The following is a 27,319-nucleotide window of genomic DNA, read 5'->3' as shown; positions in this document are numbered from 1 at the left end:
GCATGAACGGAACCCCCTGGTTTATATGAGCGATTGTTCCCCTTGTTCGTGGGAACAAAACTAACGAACAGCGCTCTCCTAGCTGTTCGGGAAAAGGAAGCAGGTGTTCGTCTGTTTTTACCGGTGTTCGGGAAGTCGAGTGTCCGATTTTAGTTCCAGACACTCGACGACCAAGTCCCGCTGCCTTCTTTTGTGCAAACAAGATGGCCACCGTTTTCTCCCATATGTGGCGTTCGGCTATACGAAAGGCGGCCACCCAGAGAGAGCGCTCAATCAACAGTTCCCTTTGTAGATAATGAGCCAGGGGGTGGTTGGTGTTCGGTAGTTTCAACTACCGAACTAATAAAACATAAAAGTCACGAATGGCCATAAAAGTCACAAATTAAAAGGTTATTTTCTTCACACACCATAACCACTCCAGTCTGCTGTAGTGATTATGATGCACTGCGAGGAGTACCCGGACCCCATTTCTTGGTAATGGGGCATACTTTTTAGCAATGATTAGCCCTCTTGTCTGGCTCGTGGTATCCTTTGTTGGCTGTTTTATGACATCCGGCTTCTACAGAGCTACAAGAGACAGATGCCGATCCTGGCGCTCATTCACTGACAGAGAGCATACATTTGCACGGAATTTATACTAGGCAGCTCGAACTCTTGTTTAGGGCTGGCTAATGACCTCCAATGACACTACCGCAGGCAGAGCTACACTGCTTACAGCAGAGGGGTTACAATCGGTATCTGCAGCTTTTCATAGCTAAGCGATGCACATAAAAACTCCAGGTACCATGACCATTTAAAATCACATCATTTTTAGTGTATGCAGTACAATGCACGCAGGAGGCCTCTGTCAGAGCAGTGAAAAGGTGATTTTAATTTATTCACACGCCATGTCGGTCTGGCCACGGTTGGCCGCACCTGACTCTATCTCTGTGGATGATCTTGATGATCTTAGCCAATCCAATGTATTCCCATGGCGTGGCAAAACCAGCATCTTCTCATAGAGATGCACTGAATTAATGCATCTCTATGGGGAAAGATCAGCGCCTTCATGCAGAGCATGGAGACGCTGAATGCGAGTGCTGCAATACAGGAAGCACCTCTAGAGGCCGTCTGAGTGACTGCCACTAGAGGTGTTCCTAGGTACCAAAGTAAACACTGTCTTTTCCCTCTTCATTAAGCTGTAGTTGTTGGTGACTATAGTGTCCCTTTAAAACACTCAGCGCGATTTGTTCACTAAAGCCAGAATTCTGATGATTTGAAGACAAAATTGCATTTAGGTTAAACAAGCCAACCTGTGACAATTGCCAAGTCAAAATTTTGTTTTCTAAATTTTGCAATTTAATTTTCAATTTTCAGCATGTAATAAATAAATTCCTATTTGTTTGTCTGACAATCTAAGTTTTAATTGCTTTACTCACTGTATCTTTTGCTGCGGAATTTGTCGGCGCTATATAAAATAAATCATCACAATGAAAACATATTTGTAAGAACTGCAAATACATTTCCTGTCTACCATTAAGTACTCAGTCACAAAAAGACACAAATAAAAAGGTATTCCTTTGTTTATTCTGCCAGAAGACTGAAAGCTTTTACACTGCTCATAAAATCTACTAACCACATCCAGTAAATGAAAGTCCTTTCCTTACAAGGATAAATGGAATATAAACCATTCCAACCCTGGTAAATGCTAAACATTGCTTGCCTGACATCATTTCCAGTAGAACATTGGGATTGGAGGACTAACTGCATATTTTGTGCTAGATCACAGGGTGCCATATATAAAGTAAGCACTGAGAAAGTGCCATAAGGTTTTCATTTGCTCCTATCTACAGCCCATCAGTACTTATCATATAAAGTGCAATAACCAATTTATTAAGTACAAAGTAATGGTAATGTACCCTCTGCATTCCTAAAAAGAAATCACAGTTCTCATAATATAGGTAAAGAGACACTATAGTCACCAGAACAACTACAGTTCAAAGAGAAACTACGGTGCCAGGAAAACAGTTGTTTTCCTGGCACTATAGCTTGTTGTAGTGCTCCCCTCCATACAGGGCCATCTTTAACGCAGGGCAAACAGGGCAGCTGGCCCAGGCCCAGTGACTTCAGAGGGCCCAAAGCAGCTGACCCGTGGGCCCAGCTGCCCTCAAAAAATGTTCCCCCGCCATTGCCGCCAGCCAGGGACCCACACACTAAGTAGGCCCACCGGGTGGCCTATGCACTTAGGGCCACCCGATGGGCTTGTTTTCAGCAGGGGTTTGGTCGCTCACTGTGGCCCTTTAACGGTGCGACCGGGCCCCTTGCTTTTCGGCAGCTGTCTGGGAGGAAGTGACAGCCGCGAGTCACTTCCCCCCATAAAGAGGGTAGTTGTGCGGGAGGAGCCACGTGGGAGATAAAAGGAGGCCGTGAGGAGGGGGCTCCTCACTCCCATCAGCCTCAGGCACCACACTGGACCCCAGGGAAGCCACCCTCCAGAAAAAGGTGGGAAACTGGAGGGTGGGTTTAAAAATGTAAATTTTACATGTCTGTGTGTGTGTCAGTATGTCTGTCTGTGTGTCAGTATGTCTGTCTGCTAGCCCAGGGTCCAATCAATATAAAAGACGGCCCTGCCTCAATATAGTAACCCCTTCTGTCATTTACCTCAGCCCAGAGCTGATGTCCCTCTGTGCTGGCATGACGTGAGCCAGCAAAAACAAATGCACGTGCCAATGGTCGCGCTCACATGAGGATTTCCCCATAGGAAAGCATTATACATTGCTTTCCTGTGGGGATTTGGGTGACGCTGGATATCATAATGCATGGCATGAGGTCGTCCAGCATCAGTTAGGTGACCAAAAGTCGCCTAACAACCTGGAAGTCCCTCCAGTGGTTGTCTGGTAGTGTCCACTTAATGTAGTTGTTCTGGTGAGTATAGTCAGTCCCTGCAGGCTTTTTGCAGTAAACACTGTTTTTTTCAGAGAAAAGGTAGTGTTTACATTACAGCCTAGTGACACCTCCAGTGGAGATACCCATAGGCATGCATTGCTTCAATACATCTCTAAGAGTAGATGCTGATTGGCTAGATTGGCGTTTGGCTCCACCCCCCCTCCTTGGCTAAGAATTGATTACCTCACCCAATCCAATGCTTTCCTATTGATATTCAACAATTCTGATTATGTCAGCCAAAGGGGGCCAATAGGAGGTGAGGCCAGCACCAACGGGAAAAAGGTGAGTTTTTGTTATTAAAGGGGGGCAAGGGGGACATGAGGGTGCTAGCATGGCTTTTTAACACTACAGGGTCAGGAATACAAAAGTGTACCCTATAGTGTTTCCTGAGCTTGACTAGGAAACTAATTAGTGTTTTGCTCCTTAAGCCTTCTGCATCCAAACAAAAAAGCACAAAGGCTCACTCAGAAGGTTTAGTTAAAGGGTTACTCCAAAGTCCATGACCATTTCTGATTTCTTAAGTGGACAAGGTGAAAGAATTCTGCTCGAAACACTGCACATCCAGAAATATGTGCACATGTGATTTTGGCAGCCGGTTACTACGTTCTGAACTGGCAAATGTCAATTCTGTGCATATTTTATGTGTGTTGTCACTGCACACTCCATGCTGGAGACAAGACTTCTCTGGTTCTCCACTTGCAGACAGAACCTGCAATAAGAAGCTTGTGTCTTCCCTCCCTGGCTCCTTCATTGCAGCCCTCCTGCTTCCTATCCCATCCGCTTAATCTGTCTCACACCCCACCTAAATGGTTCCATCAAAGGCTGCTCTAAGAGAAGCATTAAGACTGGACTGAGCCACAGCTGCTGTGATGCTAGGAGGGAGCATGCTTAGCAAAGGTGCTTTTTAAAGGGAAACTATAGTCAACTGAACAACGTCAGCTTATTGAGGTTGTTCTGGTGAGTGTAGACTATACTCACTAGAACAACCTCAGTAATACCTGCAGGCTTTTTTTCAGCGTCACAAGAATAGGGGATTATATGCTAAAACACATTTATATCTAAAAAGGATTAGAGTAAGTGGTCATAAAATATTTTAACCTGCTAAGGACCACTGACAATCTATTCCTCAGATCATATGTCTCAGCTATGCCCAAACATGTATCCATATTGTATTGTAGCCATGTTGTATTGTTGCAAAAGTTGTTATACCTCTATTAATAATAGTTGTACAACACCATATGCAGTGGTTAATGCTATACCTAATGACTTAATCGGAGCTGATAAATGTATATATAAAAAAGCTGCAAAATATTCAGATGCAGTGGTAAACATAAACCGTTTTGAAGCAGGTCATTGTGCATTTATTAACAAAGTATTTCATCACAGTATGGATTAGTCAAGACATGGACATTTTAAATTGATTGTTTTGTGAGTTTTGACAGTTCATTTAAGGTCTTCATACGAATCTCACATATAATTATTCTTAAAGGTAATCTTGTGCTGACCTGCCAAAAGGAGGATTACCTTTCACTTGACCCCTTTGCACTGTCAGTGCCAGATGTCTGCATTGCTAAGTGTTGCTATGTGTCGGTGCTCTGTCACAAGGGATAAAACTGACATTTACTCAGCATTTTGCTTTGATTTGTAGATCTGCTAAGAGGCATCCTCACAGTCTAACACCTACATATTCTTAGAACTCCTGCTGACTGTACAACTATCAGAGGATACCAGATGTGAGCTAGATTTGAATCAGAGCCTAAATATGCTGAGCATTGCTGGAGCGGAAGCTTGAGCTTTGGTTATGGATCAGTGATCCTGTGTCCCTGTCTCCTTTTTTCCTATTCATTATACTTATATGGTATGACAAAATAGCAGCAATATAGCATAGTCTGTTTGTCACACATGAACTATAGCTGGATTCTGCAAGAGGATGCAGGCTACAATGGTTTTAATGATCAACCTCTGCATCACAACTCTTGTGAAAAATATAACAATGGCAGGGTTATTTACTAAATTGTGTATTTGTGGGAATTAAAAAATAAGTCAAAATAAATGTACCATTTTACAACATAAATAGCCTGGATGGTAAAAAGTATCTTAGTTATGTTTCAACTTTGGCAATTATGGCCTGGGAATTGAAATTCACTTAGTGCTAATTTAGACTTTTGTAAATAACTACATCGGAGTCAAAAACCCAGAAATACCCACAGGTAGGACCTTTTTCCAGAAGATAATCCAGTTACTCAATATGACCAGCCACTCCAAAAGATAACTGTTGTAACAGCCACTAGAGGAGTTAACCCTGCAAGGTAATTATTTTGCCTGGAGTGTCCCTTTAAGCACACAGAAAACTGAGTTCACAACGGAGGTTTCAAAAAGAACATTAAGATCAGATTAGCAGACTCTACAGATAGGTTTATAAATTAGAAGTGAAGTATGTGAATACAGAAAGGCAGGAGTACTTGAGTTTAATATTAGTGTGTTCATTGAGAACAATGAAGAAAAGGCCAATGCAGAGTTCACCATATGACTCTTACACGTTGTGTCAACACATTTCTAATTACATAGAATTTATAGTGAAAATACTGTATAATAAAAACATAAAAGCATAGCTTAGGACTGAAAATAATTACGTTTTCAGGGTAAAGTCTCCCATAAAGCATGTATTTCAGCAGATTTATTCACTAAAGTGAATTTCAAATGTAAGGGCAAATTAGCCGAATTTGAAGTATTGCTGTCTTCGAGACTTTTTCCAGTTCAACTATTTTGAGTTTAAATTGGAATTTCACTTTGAATTCTTGACAAATCTCCCTTTAATGAATAGCGAGCCCGGTAAGTGCCTTCCAGATCATAATATTGTAAAGTGCTATGGAATTTGTTGGCCGCTATAAAAATGCCAATAGTAATAATATAGACTGTAAGCTCATTTGAGCAGGGTCCTCTTCAACCTATCGTTCAAGTAAGATTTCTTGTAATTGTCCTATTTATAGTTAAATCCCCCCGCTCATAATATTGTAAAGCGCTACGGAATCTGTTGGCGCTATATAAATGGCAATAATAATAATATTACCTCAAAGAGTGTTCTTTTTACCCTGTACTGCAACACTCTGAATGTACAACTTGCCTGACCTTCCACTGGGTGTCAGCAAATGACAAGGACAATACGTGTGTAGCAGATGTCCTGAGGTGCTCTTTGAAGTGGTTTTAGCTGTGCCCTCCGCTGACATTACACTGTGTGTAAGCAAAGTGCAATCCTTGCTACCACTGAGCTTCTAAAAGGGATAAATGAAATGGCACACTGTCATTTTCCATAGAAAATGCATATGTCACTTCTGTGAAAACACTTTTGTTTGTGCCTTTGAATATTCGCTTGTGTGCCCCAGGGGGCCAGACCTGTGTGGTGTCAACAGAACAAGTAATGTTTTTCCCACAGCTGGAGGCCTGAGCGCAAACTGGATACTTGGAAGGGTGTTTCCATTAAAAAGTCTTTGAAGGGGCTTCCATGGGTGAAAGAGATAACCATGATTGAAAGGAGCATGTAAATAGAAAGGGAGATCTGTGAAAGCAATGATGCCATCCTCACAACAGGGGTGGGTTTTTCTACTTAAGGTATTAATGCATTTCAGTTCTAAGTAATTTGGTCACTGTGTCAATGCTGACCTGTCCAGTGAAGGTCAATAGACCGGTTAAGATACTGCATGACCTCAAGCTGATTCGAAAAAACTATTTCAGAATTTTACCCTGAAAACATATTCTAATCATATCATCCTCAACTTAAAGGGCATTGTTTCCTAACATGTAAACTCACCACGTGAGTCTACGTATTGATAACAGAGTATTGGGCACTGCTGTGAGGGACATAACAGTACACGTATAAGGAGGGGTACAATACATGTGCCGATTTTAAGATCGGAGATCCCCATACTGTGCAGTTTAAAATCTGATTGAATGTGATACTAGCAGGTTTATTCACTAAGTGAGAATTGTGGGGAATTTAAAGTAAATTTCAAACGTAAGGCTAAAATAACCAAACTGGAAAAATTCAGTCTGATATGCTTTTAGTTCAGCAATTTGGACTTAAATTTAAAATTCACTTTGTATTCTTGGCATTTCCCACATTAGTGAGTAACCATGATAGATTAAGCAACATGATTACTGATGATCGTAGCAGTGCCACATACCATATTTATATTAGTATATCGTTGTTTTGTTTTGTTTTTGCATTAAGTTTTTATGGGGTCTGGAGTGATGCTTTAAAGTTATGTGACTTGCCCAGTTTGTTTATTATTTAACACATATTTATAGCAGATAGGTAGCTGGCACTATTTTATTCTAATCTGGCATTTTCTGCTCACTGAACATGTATTAAACTTGAGGTGTGTTCTGATTTGAAGACACCAAGCATCCAATCAGAATACACGTAACTATAATTTTCTGAATGTAGCTCTCTGTCTGCTCCCTAAACTTCTGGACTTCTAGCTAGTTAAAAAGTTTTAAATGTAGCTTTTACGTATCTATGTGACCGTACCTCGTAATGCTATTTCTTATAAAAAAGCATTTATATTTATGCATTATTGTCTACTTTGCATGTCTAATTCCCAAGTGTTACAGGGGGTAAGTGTTATAAAATGCTCTCTCACAGGAGAAACTTTAGTATTCATCACTTTACTGTTACTTGGATTATTTCAATCTGATAGATGAATATACTCATGTATACTGTAAATCAGGGTGGCATCTGCAAAGTATGTGGTCTATTTCGTATAAAAAGTTAGGTTTGTTTGCTTTTTAGGAATAAACCTAAAGAATTAATCCTTGCCTAGGTGATAAATGCCAAAGGCAGGGGTGAGAGAACTCAATCCAAAGGGTAAACAAAATACTCCTGAAGAACAGTATTGACTAATTGCTTCAGTAGAAAGAATGTACATGCTGGGGCTCTGTGCAGATTGCTGTGTTAGCAGGATAGGAACATATCACGAGCAAAAAAAAGAAGAAATTAGTTTCAATAACAAAAGACAACTGTATAACCCACACTTTACTTATCTTGCAGGATGTTACCAAGCACATATCTTCAAACACTATGTGTGAGTTTCTGAGAGATTAGGTAACGGATCTCTTAAAGGGTTACTTTAGACACCATGACTACTTCTGTGATCTGAAATGGTCATGGTGCCTGGAGTCTTTATGTGCAGCGTTTCTGGGCTAGCTAATTTCAATTATGGCAAATTTTCAAGCACAGTGTGCCACTCACTGGCAGAGAGCGATTAGATGACGCACTTAGTCAATGAATGGCGAGACTGAATCTGCTTCTGGCTTCTAAAGCTCTACAGAAGCTAGAAGCGCATCACCTAGGAGAGAACAAAGCTTGGAGCCTGGCAGGGACAGCGGTAAGAGGGTTTGCCCCATTAATATGGATCATAAACATTACAGTAGTGGTTACCATGCTTAGAGTAGCCTTTAAAGTAACCAACCTCTACATGAACGCTCCATCCTAGTACACAAGAATGGGAAAGGATCAGTTAGACCAGTCTATGCTGCGTTATGTTATTTCCTCTCGCACCGTCACCATAATAGCAGATAAAAGCAGTAAATGCCAGGTTTTCCTGGGTTAATAGAGGACCACACACATTTTCCCCCTCTTTCAACCATTCCACAATGGAATAGATTATCAAAGTGTTTTTCTGTTGTGAGTTATCAATTCTGGCTTATCTTGTATTACTTTTGCTAATTTCTTTTAATTTTTCTCTTCTTTTACTCTTGGTATCAACTACTAACTAGAGCATTCAATGTATTATTATGTGCACTTCATTGTGCCAAAAAGTATTCTATGTTCTGGTTCTCTTTTACACTACTTTTGGCAAAGAGAGTGAGATATTTTTGAATCCTATTTATTAAACCATCAATCACTGGGAATTAAATCCGCATTTTAGCAGAAACTTATTTTCACATTTGCCCCAATTCTCTAATTAGCAATGAAATGTATTATTAACAATACGCAGACTTGCCTAAATAAATTAATATCTTCTTGATTTTAGAGCAACAAAACTTTGTTGTTGTTGGTATGTATTGTGCGATGTACACGTTCACCCCAAAGCCATAACACAAACACATGTCTACACTGTCCAGGTGATCAGACATGTGTATGCTGCAATGAGCTAGATCACTAGTGTAAGGTCAGATCTAAACATCAGGGGAAATGCCACCTAAAAAGTTTTGAATTGTGATACAGCATGACACAAGGTCATGCTTTTATTTAATTATACCCCCAATGACTAATTTTAACGCCTGTGCTCCGCTAAAGACTACATTTAATGAGGTTTGTGATCTGCTGCTATTTCATTTAAAATGTTATATTCGTGTATTTTCATGTTACAGTCTGCTTACAGCAAGGGTAAGGAACAGTAGCTACTGAGCAAGTAAAAACATATTTGGGGTTAGGTGTTTGGTTCCAAAACATTGTGGTTATTGGTGTTAAAATATTTGACTGTAGTAGTCTGCAGCCAAGGTCATAAAATAAGGCCTCACAACTGAATGTGGTCTGTATCAAACCAGTCTGCACGGGGCTGTTCCTTGTTACACCAGTCACCGGCCAAAATCTAAGCATCTGGGGGGAGCAAGATCATCTACTACGAAGAGCATGTAACATGTGATAACACACCAGGGAAAGTGTCAGTGGGGTGTACCTGTGAACCACAACTCCACTGCTTTTTGAAAAATATTTACCATCTCATTTTGCTCTCTCTCTAGAATATATAAACCATTAAATTATTACATTACAAATTAAAAATAGTATTAGATACAAGGAGCAATTCACAATGCTGCTAGCTACTTATTTCAGTTATTAAGAAGAGCTAGGCAATGCCTTTTTGTAAAACCAAAACTGGTTATGTTACTTTTAGCAGCAATTACTACATACCAAACACTTCCTATAATTATTGCTTGTCAATGTAGAGGTGTTTTATCCTACTCCTCCAATCAGGAATTTAAAGGGATACTGTTGGCACTGTAACTTCTTCATTGCATTAATGTGAATATAGTGTCTGGAATCCTATGGTGCCATCCTACCATTCAGTGTTAAACCATGTTAAAACGTTTTTAAAGTTTTAATGCTCTATGATAGTTTCCAGCAGCTCATATCTCCTGCGCTACAATATACGTACATCTCTCCTATGCTGCTCGGGCTTAGGAGGAAGCATTAGCCTAAGCAGCAATGGGTGGTTGTAATTGTCCGAGAGTGTCAGCTGAACACTTTCAGTCTACCACAGTGTTCATTGTGGAAATGAATTGGTATGGCTAAAAGAAAGTGTGTAATCTCTGCCGTAGTTATAGCTCCAGTGTAGAGTCTTATTCAGTGCTAAACTGCTTGCAAATGGTATAACACTGAATGGAGGGACAGTGCCAGGAGATGAAATGAAATGGTTGTAATGCCAACAGTGTCCCAAAATATTGAACTTCTGTTATTTCATGTCTGCTACTTTATTTATATAGCCAGTGTGAAGGTGAAGCACTATATAAATGGGTAACCAAAAATATAATGTGTTCCGTGCAATGGAGAGCAGAAATGTAATACAAAGATACCTTGGCTTGTCTATTATAAATCACAATGGTTCCTTTGTAGTTTCCTAAAAACATAAGCAAGAAAACCAGTACAAAGGTAGGTATATATAAAGGAGAATACAAATTTCCCACTCACACTTTTAAAAACTAAGTATATATAGCTCCACACTCCTTCTTTGAAAATAGCAGGAACTGGGAATACTGGCAATACTAAATTGGTTACCCATTTATATAGTGCTTCACCTTCACACGGTCTATACTTTGTTGTTGAAAGATATGATGTGGGTGATATAGCAGCTGAACATTAGTAGGGTTATTACACTGGTTAATTAAAATTTGGCAGAATATTAGCGCTGGTACCTTCCCCTGTTTCTAGATTCTACTTTATTTATATGTTTATAATGAGGATACGCGTGTGTGCTTGAGCACTGTCTTGCTACAGGACATACCAGAGCTTCCGTTTCAATTCACAAAAAGACCTGACAGTCTCCTGTAGAATCTACTAATACAGTGATGGCAGTTTGTTCTGAAAAAAAAAACATTTCCTCTTTGCAGGTATGTGTGCAAAGTGAAATTGATTAACAGTTTTGAGGGATGAATGGCAGCAGAGAGACATGACGTATTTTAATTATTTAGAACATTTTTGCAAGCTGAGGTATGTAGTATTAAATACTTACCTCTGGGTGTTGGAGCGAGCCTATCATGGCCGTCCACTTGCCCCAAAGGGTTGTTGGAATCTGGTAAATCCATTTCCCCTGCAATGGAAAAGAAAGAGAAACATATTATATCTTCCTTTACATTCTCATTTGTTTCAATAGTACATAACATATTGGTTAACAAAGTGAGTACACACCTCACATTTTTTGTAAATATTTCATTATATCTTTTCATGTGACAAAACTGAAGAAATGACACTCTGTTACAATGTAAAGTAGTAAATGTACAGCCTGTATAAAAGTGTAAATTTGCTGTCCCCTCAAAATAACTCAACACACAGCAATTAATGTCTAAACCATTGGCAACAAAAGTGAGTACACTCTTAAAGGGAAACTCCAGTGCCAGAAAAACGATCCGTTTTTCTGGCACTGGAGGGTCCCTCTCCCTCCCACCCACCAATCCCCGGTTACTGAAGGGGTGAAAACCCCTTCAGTCACTTACCAGGGGCAGCGACAGGTCCCACGTCGCTGCTTCCTCCTCCCCCGCCGCTCCTCCTTCTGGTTACGTCGGCCGGTGGGCGAGACTGATCTCGCCCGCCGGCCGAGGAGACCTAATGCGCATGCGCGGCAATGCCGCGCATGCGCATTAGCGCACCCATAGGAAAGCATTGAAAATGAATTTCAATGCTTCCCTATGGGGAATAGAGCGACGCTGGAGGTCCTCACACAGCGTGAGGACGTCCAGCGACGCTCTAGCACAGAAAACCTGTGCTATGAAGCAGGAAGTGTCCTCTAGTGGCTGTCTGATAGACAGCCACTAGGGGAGGACTTAACCCTGCAAGGTAAATATTGCAGTTTTAAAAAAACTGCAATAATTACACTTGCAGGGTTAAGGGTAGTGGGAGTTGGCACCCAGACCACTCCAATGAGCTGAAGTGGTCTGGGTGCCTGGAGTGTCCCTTTAAGTGGAAATGTATAAATTGGGCCTAAAGTGTCAATGTTTTGTGTGGCCACTATTATTTTCCAGCACTTTACAGGTTGCCACTACAACCACTAGGTTACAACAATGTGACGGGTGTACTCAACTTTTGTGAGATACTGTATATATAGCAAAAAACAAAAAGGTTATGGTGGGGAAACAATTGTGATTGAAAACCCCTTCAAGCTGAAGTCTTTGGATAGTTAATACAATGTTAAACAGAAATCTGCACACCATTCAAGCCATAAGACTTGCTTTTCCCACAAAAATCACATATTTGCAATGATGTTACTACCGCAAAGGATTCTGGGTGGGCATATGCAAATTAGTTTAACAAAGAATCACATTTTTGCCTCATTCCATTTTAAATATGGATTCCTTTGACTCAACGGAATCCATGTTTAAAATGGAATGAGGCAAAAATGTTATGGCGCCCAGTATTTATTGTTGGGGTGCCTTGTTTATCATCAGTGTCCAGTATTTCTGTTGAATGTTTTTGTTTTGTTTTTTCAGTAACACATTGGCATCTTAATTTCCTGTGTCTGCTATTGGAAAGACATTTCCAATTTTTACAAACTGCAATAATTACCTTGCAGGGTTAAGTCATCATCTAGTGGCTGTCTATCAGACAGCCACTAAAGGGACTTCCGTGTTCTTAGAACACGAAAAGTGTTTTAAACGTCGCTGGACGTCCTCACGCTATGCATGAGGACCTCCAGCGTCGCCGGAATCCCCCTAGGAAAGCATTAAATAATGCTTTCCTAGGGGGAGGTCTAATGCGCACGCGCAGCCAGGAGCATGGGCGGAGCCTGACTCAGCGCTGAGGGACATCGGCGCTGGATTCAGGTAATGGTTGATTATATATTTCCTTCCTGTTCTATGTTACATTTTTTATATATTGTGTATTAATATTGTTTTTGTATTTTATTGTACCCTAATGTATCAATGCAATGTTTTGTGGACCCAGGACATACTAGAAAACGAAAGAAATCTCAATGTATCCATCCTGGTAAAATATTTTATAAATAAAATAAATAAATCAATAAAAAAAAAAAAATTGATATGTTTTCTGATATTTCTGACTCACTGCACCTTACAACTGCATAGATAGTTGTAAGATTGGTGCAGGAATTATTATGACCTTACTTATACCGGCATTTCTCACTTTATGAACTCTCACTTTATGAACTCCCGCCTTTATGAACTTTTTTCTGGATGTGCCGCCATTTTGTTTCACTGCCATTTTGTGTCAGTGGTCCATGGATCAGGATCGAGAAGAGTGCTTTGGAGCACAAACAAGAAGAGTAGAAGAAGAATTTGTGATCAGTAATAGACAAGAAGAGAGATGAGGATCAGGAACACAGTTCCTGAAGATAAAGGGAAGTCTAAAATACAGGTTTAGATTGTACTGTATTCTTTTTGTGCTTTCATGGGCATAAATTACAGATCCTGTAATATTATTGCACTGTGTGCTATTGAGTAGAGATTTGACTTGATTTGTCTGTGTGTTTCTGACATAGCTGTCTGTGTCTATGTGTGTTTGCCATTGTGCCATGTTTTGACAGGCAACTAAGGAGCAGGAGGAGGGCTGAAAAAAGGGGAGAAGGAAGAAAGTTTGAGAGCTGTAAAAATAAAAGCAGTAACAGAAAAGTGCTAAAAAAAAGAGATGCAAGCTTAAAAGTAAGAGAGGAGAAGGAGGAGAGTTTGAGAGCTGTAAAAATAAAAGAAGTAAAAGAAATGTGATAAAGGAGAGGAGGAAGCTGATAATAAAGAAAATGAATAAGTAGGAGGGCTTAAGAGAGGTTCCCCGTTCAACAAGTGCAGTATGTCTCTTCATTGAATAGTGTGAGAATTGATGATAATTTGATGGGTATTTCAATATGGTCTGCATGCCTTTAACCCCTTAAGGACCAAACTTCTGGAATAAAATAGAATCATGACGTGTCAGACATGTCATGTGTCCTTAAGGGGTTAAAATTCCTACAACATACATGTATTTGCTATGCTTTCATTTTGTATTTGTGCTTAATAATTAAGGTTTTCAATGGTAAAATGTGTTGGTCAGGAACGGAACCCATGTTTAATACATTGTGATCTATGGGAAATTAGTTCTCACTTTATGAACTAGGCTTCGGAACCAATTAGTTCATAAAGTCGGGAACTACCTGTACAAACATATTTTAATGATATTTTTCCTTTGAGCCGCTGGAAATCCTAAGCATTGAATATTTTTGCATATTTTCTCTTTCTAGTTTTTGCAATAAATGGCTTGTGTTAATCTACTAAAGCACAAAATGACATGAAGGGATTAAACAAAATCAGCTTTCATGCTGAGTGCGGACCATTATAATGTCCATGCACATTACTGGAATTCTTTGCGCAAGCTAATTAAAATCATCAACTCCTGGTACTTATACATCCATTCATATTCTAATTTTCCCTTGTGCGTTCATTAATATTCTATAGATTTGATTTCTATTTTAAGCACTGAGTATATCCGTGGACTCCAGTTCCCACAATGCTTAGCCAGTGATTGGGTGACTAACAGTTCACAAACATCACTGTTAGTGTTAGTATGGAGGCATTCATGCCCTAGGGCTGTGTAATACACATGTTTGCCTAGGGGTTATTGGATACGTGTCTGCTGGCATTGCCTTTGACCAGTCTGTAGGAATCTGCTGTTGCATAAAAAACATTTGTAAACAATTTTATGATTGCTTTTTTTGGCAACTGTTTAAATATTTTCATTGTACTTAGAAAAAAATGAGTTACTTGAACAAAATCACAATGAGCACATTGTGCATTGAAGCAAATACTTGCAAGTTATGGCTTAAAAATATATTCCATGTACCCATGAGTAGGCTTTCAAGATAAATTTGTTGGTTAGACGTTAGGAAACAACTGATGCAATAAAAGGCTTTATTGAATTGTGTTGAATTGTTTATCATTACAACATATCTGAAAATCCAATGGATTGTTGGCAAGCAGAATAAACTATCATCAAATAAGACATAATAACCACGTATGATTTAAAGGAGCACTATAGGGTCAGGAACACAAACATGTATTCCAGACCCGATAGGGTTAAAACCCCTCATGCCTCCCTAAAAATAGTAAAATCTTACTTGAATTCAAGTCTGTAGCTGCAGGCTTTGTCCCTGTTTCCGGTAGACCTGCCCACTGCCTGCTGCCCTCAGCAGAAGTAGTAGCCTGATCCAATCACAATGCTTCCCCACAGGATTGGCTAAGACTGACAAAGAGGCAGATCAGGGGGAGAGCCAGCATGATTCAAACACAGCCCTGGCCAATCAGCATCTCCTCATAGAGATTAATTGAATCAATGAATCTCTGTGAGGAAAGTTCAGTGTCTGCATGCAGAGGGAGGAAATACTGAATGTTTGGATGCATTTAAGGCTGCCATGACCCAGGAAGGGTCTCTAACAGCTACCTGAGGAGTGGCCAGTGAAGTTATCACTAGGCTGTAATGTAAACACTGCATTTTCTCTGAAAATACAGTGTTTACAGTAAAAAGCCTGAAGGCTTTGAACACATATAATTCTTTGGGACACCCTGGTGGCATATACTGAACATGGTGTACCAAATTTAAGGAGGTATGTCTGATTTATATCAAAGTTGTGCACATCACTTTACATAGAACAATTTGGAAAAAAATAAGATACAAAAATACATTTTACTATATTTAGGAACAAGGTAGCTTAAACACATAGAAAATACTAAAAATAATAAAGACTAAAACAGGCAAGAGGGATGAGAATTTGGTCCTTGCGATAAGGTGTAACGGGGTAGAACTCACAGACTCCTTGAGCACAACTTAAATCACGAACACATCAAGTTGCACAAAATGAAAGCTATTTAAGGTGCCCAAACACTTTCAACTTTCAGTGATGATAACCACAGCATTGTATGGGGGTTATTCAGCAACATACTTTGAAAACAAATTATAATCAGACCTACTGGGAGCTAGTCACCATGGAACAGAAAAGATTATGTATATGTGAATTAAATCACTCATTGGATTCAACAATGTTGCTATGACTTCCTGGCTCCAAAACATTATCTATGTCTGCTTCGTGTAGATCAGACATCCAATGCTCAGGATTGTTCTGATGCATGAAAGTAGATTATAAAACATTTTCTTGGGCTTACTCAGTTATGTTAGCAGACTGATTAAAATTCAAGTTGTTCTGGACATTTGCTATGCTTTACCCTGTCACTCAGCAGCTAGGTTTGGCCTTGGTTAGCATGAGTAGGGGTAGCGTAGAAAAGATGAATGACTTTAATATAGTTTATTACAAGCACATGTCCTTGGACTGTAAGACTTTGATAGTGTTCTTGAAATAATGAAAAACTTATCATAAAGTATTTACAGCTGATTGATGTTTTCAGTGTTTTGTTTAACAAAGCGATATCATTAGGCAGCACAGGATTTTAAATTGCAATTATAGTACCATGGTAGAAAATAATTAAAAAGTGAGGAATTTGGGGCAGTTTTCTACGTACATCTGCTTTAATAAAATATTAGCCTCCTTTTAATCTGGGGGGACGGAGGTAGTTTTCTACATCAATGCATATTATTTATTATGTTATTCTGTATATATAATGATTATATTATCATAACTGATCAAACTGGGGTTTGACATGTTTATATATAAAAAAAATAAAACACTTAAACACATTGACACCCTTCTAATCTTTCCAGGTTTGAAACATCTATTGCAGGGTTCAAGGCTAGATTTTTGTAGACATATTTTCTTTAGTGTTTATATTGATGTGTAATCTGTGATAATGTGGTCCGTGTACCAATTTTAGTCTCTCTCCAGGTGCAAAAACTGGTTTGCTGATTGCAAAATAAAGTTTGTGGGCAAAGTGTAAACATCTAAATGTCTTAAAAATCCACTAAACTTTCAAAATAACAGCTGCTGCTCTATAGATGTAAAAATTGTGCGAAGAACCTTGGAATTTTTTTTAAGTATTATTTTTTAATTACATACTATGTAATGTATCTTTCAGATAAAAAAAAACAGATTTCGAATTTGGAGTGTCAATTTTTTTGATGCTCTTGAAGTGAGACATATCCCTTTTTCTATTTCTAACTACCGTATTTAAAAGGCGTATAACACGCACCGGCGTATAACACGCACCTCATTTTTAGAAAGAAATTCCAGGAAATTTCCCACCCTCCCATAGTATTCCCCCCCCTCATCCCATAGTATTTCCCCCTCATCCCATATTGTTCCCCCCTCATCCCATAGTGTCCCCCCCTTTCCATAGTATTCCCCCCCTCCCATAGTATTCTCCCCCCCTCCCCTCCCATAGTATTCTCCCCCTCCCCTCCCATAGTATTCTCCCCCTCCCCACCCCATAGTATTCTCCCCCCTCCCATAGTATTCTCCCCCCTCCCCTCCCATAGTATTCTCCCCCCCTCCCCTCCCATAGTGTACTTCCCCCTCCCATCCCCTCCCATAGTGTACTTCCCCCCCTCCCCTCCCTTACCATAGTGTACTTCCCCCCCTCCCCTCCCATAGTGTACTTCCCCCCCCTCCCCTCCCCTCCTGTACTTCCCCCCCCTCCCCTCCCATAGTGTACTTCCCCCCCCTCCCATAGTGTACTTCCCTCCCCCCCCTCCCCTCCCATAGTGTACTTCCCTCCCCCCCCCCCCTCCCATAGTGTACTTCCCCTCCCATGATTACTTACCTGTCCTGAAGCATGGGCCGGCTTCACAGCGCGCACCGCGGTACAGGAACTTTAATTTCATGTTCCGGTTTCCGGCGGGACTGAAAGGAAGTGTGCACACTATTGTGCACACTTCCTTTCAGTCCCGCCGGAAACCGGAACATAAAATTAAAGTTCCTGTACCGCGGTGCAAGCTGTGAAGCCGGCCCACGCTTCAGGACAGGTAAGTAATTATGGGATATCGGCGTATAACACGCACCCACGATTATTCCCCTATTTTCAGGGGAAAAAAGTGCGTGTTATACGCCGATAAATACGGTATATCTAACTATATCTTCTATACCTAAGAAAGGAAAGGAGAGGAGGAAAATAATGTGCAACATTAAGAGTAGTATTTTTTCCCCCTGAAACATTAACAGTTGACTTGAAAATAACTGTAGATTCTACAAAATAAGTCATTTTTAGAGTTAAGTGTTCCTTTAGGTTTGAGTTTTCAGTGCCTTACATACCGAAGGCTTGATTGTATACTTGGAGAATGGGTTGCTGAATAGATTATCATTATTATTATTATTTTATTATTTATATAGCGCCAGCAAATTCCGTAGCGCTGTACAATGGGTGGACTAACAGACATGTAATTGTAACCAGACAAATGAACACACAGGAACAGAGGGGTTGAGAGCCCTGCTCAATGAGCTTACATGCTAGATAATTACATAATAAATAATAGAGCTTGTAGTTAATGATGATTTGCCTTCATTAAATTAGGCACCCTTTTTGGATATACAATAAATAGCATAGTTTGTTTTACCTTGAACACCTAAGCATGGACATCTTCACCAGGGCCTTTGTAATTTGGATGATTGTTGCAGCTTAGGATGTAGGTTACGAAAGGAGTCTAGTGACTTACAATTTAAGAAGGAATGCTAGCCTCAACATAATTTTCTCAATTAAAGGTAATCTATTTTTACCAGCATCTGGTTTTCTAGCCCTAGTGTTAGGGGAAGTTAATCATGGACTGTAGAATGAAGCCATTAAGATAAGTGGCCTGTATCTGGAGGGATATATGCCTTTGTTCTCCAAGGCTGAGATCTAGATTTGGAGATATAGGTAACATTACATTGTTTGTCACCTAAGGGATGGATAATACTGTGTGTAGATGTTCCTATCTTCACACAAAGATACAATGAGATTCATGTTTGTTTTATAGGCTTTGTGGCTGATTTATAATTTTTTCGTGAAAATCAAACATATTTCACAGGATCATTAAAAGGGATACCAATATAATACACAGTGGAACTAGCTGTATTTTCATTTGCTGTCAAGTTGCAGCTTATTCATTTCTGCAATCATTAATAGAGCAATTATAATGAAGTTAGTTATTGCCCACATTACAGCATGTTATATAACCAGTCCCAGCTTGTTGCATTTATTTGGTGTCAGTGATGTGATGTACTGGAGCATGTGATGCTTGTATGTCACACTCCACATGATGCACCACCAGCATTTTATATTATTCTGGCTGTGAAAAGAATAGGAAGAGATGTATCCCTCGCTTTAGTATCTTTTACTTCCCAACATTTGGAAGTATGAAAGTGGAACTAGGTTGGTGGTCCTTTAGAGGGCATCCCAGCAATGCAACTTGTGTCACTGGTAATGCAGAAAAGTGGGGGGACCCTGTCTGAAAATGATGTACTGCGGCCTTCGTTGGTGCCACCACATTAGCCAGCTTCACTCATGGCTGCACCTGTGCAAAGTGCTGTTAAAGTTCCCATGGGCTTAATGCACTCAATGCAATGTGCAAATTGCAAGTGGGTCTATTGATACTGGATCAAGGACTGCCCCACTAAACACAGAACTTTTGGCAGGTATTAATTCCGTGGCTGTATTTTTGATATATGAGTACAGCAAACATTTTTTATACATTGTAATGTTGCTTCATTTAGGAATTAATAGAAATTCATTGTTAAGCTGAAAATATATTAAAAGATTAACATGAAAGTTGAACTTTGTAAATGGACTGAAGGGATGATTAACTCATTGAGCGGGGCCTTCAACCCCTCTGTTTCTGTGTGTCAAACTAGTCTGGTTACAATTACATGTTTGTACAGCGCTACAGAACTTGTTGGCGCTATAGAAATATAATAATTATAATTATTATTATTATTAACAAAATAGGACATTTAACTACCTAGCTTTTATTTTAACAGACCCCCCTTTAAAGAGACAGCATCCATGATCTGTAAATACACTTAGAAACATTATCTGCTCTTTCAACTTCAAAGACAAATCAACTACACAAGTAGCTTTCAAGCCCCAGTCATTTTATCTTTATCTGGTTGACCCTTTAGCTCTCTCAACAACACTAAAAATCCCCTGGCATAAATCTTCACTCCTCACAAATACTTGAACAGAGGTCTTGTTATTCAGCCTAACTCCCTTACATTGGCATACACACAGCTGCCTCCCCTCCATGGTGTTAACATGATGTTTTTACAAAAGACAAACTCTGCTAATTGCATCTGGCTATTTAATTAAAAAGTTTCTTGGATGACATACAGAGAAACACATTAAGTCCCTTTTTCTTCACCCAATTCTTACAATAGAGCGAGTATTAGCCAATCTTTTCTCACAAGGGACTTAGTGCCAGCCAAGGCAGAGCAATAGGAACCTTGTCACACGCAAAGAATAAGATAGTATTTTGGATTGCACACCCGCTGCGCACAAGTCGGGCACTCGCTGTAGCAAAGAATGTACAGGTGGGCTGAAAAACCTACACACCGTATTAAAGGGTCTATTCACAAATTTTGGCAAGCTACGCACATTAATCCCATATTCACTAAAAGTGAAATGAATTTGCAGGCAATTTGCAAACAAATTCTACAAAAGCTGATGTAGAAAAAAATACAACAAAAATATAAGAAGTCAAAAAAATAAAAAAATAAAAATATATATATCATACTGACTAAGGTTTAATTTCCCGCACAAGCAGGAGGTTGTGACAATTGTAACCAATATATGCAACTATTACAATGTATAATATTTTTGAATATAGCAGTTGTGGGTAACTATGGCATCCCAGATGTTGCTGAAATATATTTCCCATGATGCTAAGCCAGCCTTAAAGCACTTTCAGGTATATATAACACCCTTTATCCTCAGCATTATTAAAGGGATTCTCCAGTGCCAGGAAAACAAACCCGTTTTCCTGGCACTAGAGGATCCTGGCAGTGCCCTCCCTCCATTCCATGTCGCTGAAGGGGTTACAACCTCTTCAGACACTTACCCGAATCCAGCGCCGATGTCCCTCGGTGTTGGGTCAGGCTCCACCCACGCTTTCCCCCCTCCCCCCCCGCCAACATCCGCCAGAAGGAGCCCTATTGCGCATGTGTGGCAATGGCCACGCGCGCGCATTTCACCTCCCCATAGGAAAGCATTGTTCAATGCTTTCCTATGGGGATTCCGGCGACACTGGAGGTCCTCATGCATGTGAGGATGTCCAGCGTCGCTTAGACCAAAAGTAATCTAAGAAGCTGGAAGTCCCTCTAGTGACTGTCTGGTAGACATTGTAAGTAGTAGCTATAAATAGGAAAAGTTAAAGGGACACTACAGTGTCCAGAACAACTACAGCTTAATGCAGTTGTTTTGGTGCCTATATCCTGTCCCTTCAGGCCTTTTAACGTAAACACTGTCGCCATGGCTGTGATGATCAATTTTGATGCATCTCTATGGGGAAAGTTCAGCTTCTCCATGCAGAGTGTTGAGACGCTAAACGCCAGTGCTGCACAGTGAGCAGTGACCCAGGAAGCACCTCTAGTGGCTGCCTGAGTGACTGCCACTAGAGGTGTCTCTAGGCAGCAATGTAAAGACTGCCTTTTGTCTGATAAGACAGCTTTCACATTGAAAAGCCTGCAGGGACATTCTATAGACACCAGAACAAATACATTAAGCTGTTGTGGTTTTGGTGACTATAGTGTCCCTTTAACCCCTTAAGGACACATGACATGTGTGACATGTCATGATTCCCTTTTATTCCAGAAGTTTGGTCCTTAAGGGGTTAATCTTGTTTTGAGTGAAAGTCAGTTATCTTGAAATTGGCATCTTGGCAGCAATATGTGCCACCTGGAGAAGCCATCTCAATTTGTCTAAATCAGCGTAATACATTTCAAATTCACAATTAAGTACCATGCACAAAACAGTCAAGTCCAATTATATATAAGCTGCGATACATATATATATATATATATATATATATATATATATATATATATATATATATATACACACAACACTGTTCTAACAACCCTGCCAAAAGAATACACTCTTTATGTACATTTCTTCTAATATATTCTTCATAAAAATTTACTTTGTTGACCCTTTAAGAAATTCCAACCTTTGGTGTTCCACAGACAATAAGTCCACTGTACACTTTGATTCAGCTGCCAATTTGATTACTTTGGCTGTGAGAGAAACTAGCTACTTAGCTTGCTGAATCAAGTTCTTTCATTGAAATTTCACTTCACCTCCTCCCCCATCCTCTCAACCCACACCTCATCAGCCTCAATATTCCTGGCAAGTGATTGCACAGTGGTTCTGGCAACAGTGTCACACTGGTGACCAGCCTACAATGATGAAGCCTGCATATGAGCATTAAATCCATGTACGTAATTGTTATGGTAAACGCAATGGTTTCCACCTAACGTCAAGTGGTTTTGCTGCACTTTTTTGACAATGCTTAAATGTCTTGTTCTTACTCATAGTATAGTTCATATTTTTAGGGTTATTCAATAAAACCGGCATTATCAATCAGTAATAAACCATGAATTTAAAAAAAAAAAATGTCTAAAAGAGTAAATTTGCATATACTCTTGAATTCAGTAACTTTTTACCCCAAATTTAACTGTTTAGGATTTTTAATTACCTAGTAGGTGAATAAACTTGATTGAACGGACGACTCAGGACACATATAAAACAAGTTCTGTGAAGTGAGACCTTGTGAAAATGTAATTAGAAACTAGATTTGTTTTTAGCCCGAATTGTTGGTTCCAATTATTTACTTTAACTCCAACTGCTGTATATTTGCATCAAAATACTAACACTAACCTCCACTCTGACTCGAATGCACTAGAAGCAAATTACCATCCAACAATTTCAGAAAAATAAACACTGGAAGTGTTAACATTATTTAAAAAGAGTTAGAGTTAAGTCTTTATGGTTTGCGACAAAATGTTTTCAAGTGGTTTGACAAAAACTGGTGGGATTCGTTGGCACCCTCAACCCACCTCCTCTGTTTGAGAAAAAATTCTGCAATACTGGAAGATTCAAAAAAGTGTGTGCACGCAGAAAGGGTTAGTTTAGTTTGGCAAAATCCATCTAGGCGTGCTCATGAGGTACATATATTTTGTAAGAATAACGAGGAAATTAAACTTGAAGTAAGGACCCAATAAACTGGGTACATGGAAATTCCCCTGTTTTGCTTTCATACTGCGTAAAAACAAATGTTTTCAGCTGCAAGCACACATTCCTTGAAACCATAACCACTACAATAAGCGGCAGTGTTTACAGTGCTTAAATAAACAGACTCTATTTAACTTGCCAGCACAAGTAAAGATTGAACATTGCACAAAAGGTAAGTCGGTTTGAGCTCTGTTCCCAGGGAGAATGATATCTTCAATGCACAATGCCAAATAGTGAGGAGACCAAGCTGCCCAATGGAGAAAAAAAGCAAAATTAATTGACACGAATGGCATTTCTCTTTAGATGCCAATTGCATAAACTCATGCCTGAGGCATCTTGAAATAGTGAAGTAAACAGAAAAAGGAACCCCTTCTGTCACTTACCTGATTCCAGTGCCAACATCCCACGGCGCTGGTACACACTACGCCACCGCTCCTCCTAATGTGCATGCACGTACCTAATGTGCATGCATGGCTTACCAATGTCCTCATGCATAGCGTAATGACGTCCAGCATCAGTTAGGCGACCAAAAGTCGCCTAATGGCCAGATGTCCCTCTAGCATGGCAGACAGCCACTAGAGATGGAGTTAACCTTCCAAGGTAATTATTGCAATTTATCAAAAACTGCAATTATTACCATTGCAGGTTTAAGGGGCCTGGGACACTGCACACAGACCACTTCAATGAGTTGAAGTGGTCTGGGTGCCTGTAGTGTCCTTTAATCTGGATACCACCTGAAGAGAACATTTTCCATAAAATATATAAAGTTTATAGTGTTTTATAAGCTATAAACTATACAATACGTTTTTCTTAGGTGGCAGCAACCTTATATCTAAATAACGTTTCATTAAACTTCTATTTTTAGAAATGTAAGGATTTGCTTTCCCTGAAAACATTAGCACTGTGCCAATAATGGATAGAGGCTTTGTTATGACACATCCATTTTAGGTCAAGTGAACCCACGAGAAAGCCAGCTATTCAACCAAGCAATGTAAATATTAGGACTGTCTTAATAGAGTGTTGAAAATTTATTTTATCTGCTCTGGGGCTTATTTTTTACCATTGCCAGAGAGAAACATCTTAATATGACTTACATAAATTACATTTTATACACACACAATGATATATATTTATATATATATATCTTTACATAAAGATGTAAAAAATAAAAGGGATAAGGTAAGATTTTAAACTGTGTTTATGTATATTGCAATAAAAAATAATTCATCTTACGTTTGTTCATAGTGACGCGATTCCTTTCATGTACTGTTCTTGTTACTAATGCTTGCTGAAAGAACTTTACCAATATTCAAACTAACGCAGAGTTTAAATATTACTGGTAATGAGAAAAAAAGGTTATGGAATCCTGCACTAGAAGATTAATACAGTCACAATAAGTTGCCATACACATTGAAAGCTGAGAACCAAGTCACATGTTTCTTGAGATCCCAGAAGAAGACGCCAGCCAAAATAAAGTTGGAAAGGAGTCACAACTAGAATTTGAATGGAATAAATGCAGTACTAATAAAACAGTCAAACTAACCTGTAGAAATAGATGTACAATGTACAGATGAGCTGTTCAAGTTTCTATAACTTTGTAAACAAGCACAAACTGTTCAAACAGGATAAATCTGATTTAGGGTTGCACCAATACCAGGATTAAATTAGCCACTGCACCCAATAGCTCATACATTTTTTTTATATATTAAAGAACAGATACTCTAAAAAGTCAGTGTGGCTTATTCAGTGTGTAATATCCTCAATAGGGAATCCTCCTTAGCAGCTATGCCGACTAGCGTTCTCACCGCTTCACTACAGGAACTGTGGTGGCACCATAAATGGAGGAAAAGGTAAGTAAACTAAATTTTTCCTTTAATACTGGAGAAGGGGGAGTACCAAAACCATGTTTGTATTCCTAACACTACAGTGTTCCTTTAACAACAAATGAGACACACTAGTACGCATTTTGACAGGAATAATAGGTTGATCACTATTTACTTGATTATTAATCTCACCAGTCGGTTATTAAAACATTACAATGGATTGTATGTGGATATGTAGGAAATACCTATGTATGTTAAGTAAAAAATAAATAAAACATGTGGATTGTAAAATAAAATGTCCAGCCAAGTCAGACGTCTAACTGATGTGCCATTAGATTTGGTTGTGGTAAATTTTAACATTTAATCCAATACATCAAGATGGGGCAAAAAAAACAAGCTTGCAAGTTTTAGCCATAAAGCTGAGGTGGGAAACATTTGTGAACTTCCATCTACAACTAGGCTCCTAAACTGATACAGGTCTTCGAAAAAGTCCCCATAAATGAATGAAAGATTTTTTTCCTTGTTAGTCATTTACACAAATTCACAGACAACATTATAAATATGAAATGGAATGTCTAAGGTTGTAAGTGCACTAATAAAAATACAAGTACTGTTATCTTCATTTGCGTACCATGAATGATTTATGTAGAGGTTCACAAATAAAGCAATACAAAACAAAGTGTTTTGCGGTACATATAGTATAATAAATACAATATGTGTAAAACATTCTACAACAAAAACTTCAGCTTTGGTAAAACCACTTTGGGAGATATAAATCTTACTTTTGTCTCTGCTTTTGCCATTTTTATATACATGTTGGGCTTGATTTCACATAAAAGTGTAGTCCTTAAGATTATGCATTAAACACAAGAAAAGTAAGTATCCAGCCATGGAAATGAGCAAATTACAGTTGTTATTATTATTATTGACATTTATATAGCGCCAACAGATTCCATAGCGCTTTACAATATTATGAGAGGGGGGATTTAACTATAAATAGGACAATTACAAGAAAACTTACAGAAACGAGAGGTTGAAGAGGACCCTGCTCAACCGAGTCTATAGGAGTTGGGGTATATCACACATTAGGACAGGAAATAGCAATCAAACAAGGTGGAGTGAAGCAGAGCTGGAGAGCTGCCTCAATGTGACATTAGTTACAGTGTAATCTCCACAAACATAACCTACAGAATGCGGCAATCAGTCAGCGACCCTCAAGGAAACAGACACAAAAAGAGAGGAGCAAAGAAAAGAAGAATTAGAAAACAGAATATAGGATAAGAGAGAGAGGGATATTACAAGGGGTTATAGGGAAAGAGGGATAAAAGTGAAGGAATATACCCAATAGCGATAGGAAATGTTTCGCTTGCACTGGAGAAAGATGTCCACCTAACCTGCTCCATCTATAACCATCCAATTATATGTTAGGATTGTTATGTTTTTATAGGAGGTGATCTCTAAAACTTGTGCCTACAGGTGCCAAGGATTGTATACCCAATCATGGTTTTATTTATGTCCTATTTTATGTATTGTGACAGCAATGCCATATAGTAGCCTAAATCTGCGTGTGAAGGGATTTCAAGTAAAGCACAAACTTGAAGGCCAAAGGTGGTCCATTAATGATATTTCAATGTAAAGCAGCCATGTTAGGTACTTTAGACAAGTGGTTGCCAAACCACACTCCCCCTTCCCCACCAGTCCAGGATTTAGGGATTACCCAGTGTCAATTTTGGAAATGTCTAAATCCTGGACTTGAAAGAGGGGTGGGGCTGGGGGGAGGGGAGGCTGGTTTAGGAATATAATGTATCCAGTGATGTCTTCCTTTAGAACACAACATCACTTAATAATTAGGACTTGTCTTTGTGCATAAAGAAACACAGTTTGCCTTCAATGCTAAGATGAGGGAACGTGTGTTAAGAGTTGCTATGCACGTGTAACTTCCTATCTGAATATTCGTATCTCATATGGAATTGTTGGTTGGCTGCCAATGCAAGAACATTAAACTATTGTAGTAAAAGCAGAGCTGCCACTTGGTCATGTTTTACTCATCACCTCCTAATTCAGAGACAGTGGCAGAGCTTAATCCCACAGCTAGTTAAGAGATCATTGCGCCCAGGGTTACACTGAAGTTGGTGCACTATGACTAGCAAACACTGCTATAGAATTTACAATGATAGTCAACCGATTGTGAGCTACAATTGGCTCTGCTTCCTACTGTTTGTAGACAGTGG

General features: G+C 39.3%; 1 protein-coding gene and 1 long non-coding RNA gene across 2 annotated transcripts in view; one reads left to right on the top strand and one right to left on the bottom strand.

Moving 5' to 3' along the window:
- The window catches only part of ROR2 (receptor tyrosine kinase like orphan receptor 2), a 132,705-nt gene that overhangs the window by 31,636 nt on the left and 73,750 nt on the right, over positions 1-27,319 (bottom strand). Inside the window, exon 2 of the mRNA XM_063454933.1 lies at positions 11,157-11,234. Coding sequence (XP_063311003.1) covers positions 11,157-11,234 — 78 coding nt within the window. The remainder of the gene's footprint in view (positions 1-11,156; positions 11,235-27,319) is intronic.
- The window catches only part of LOC134611259 (uncharacterized), a 1,028,750-nt gene continuing 1,013,492 nt past the window's right edge, over positions 12,062-27,319 (top strand). Inside the window, exon 1 of the long non-coding RNA XR_010090888.1 lies at positions 12,062-12,108. This is a non-coding gene — a long non-coding RNA (uncharacterized LOC134611259). The remainder of the gene's footprint in view (positions 12,109-27,319) is intronic.

Source organism: Pelobates fuscus, chromosome 5 (genome assembly GCF_036172605.1).
Source record: "Pelobates fuscus isolate aPelFus1 chromosome 5, aPelFus1.pri, whole genome shotgun sequence".
Classification (NCBI taxonomy): Eukaryota; Metazoa; Chordata; class Amphibia; order Anura; family Pelobatidae; genus Pelobates; species Pelobates fuscus.
Note: the sequence above shows the minus strand (reverse complement) of the source record. Positions and strands in the feature narration are given on the sequence as shown.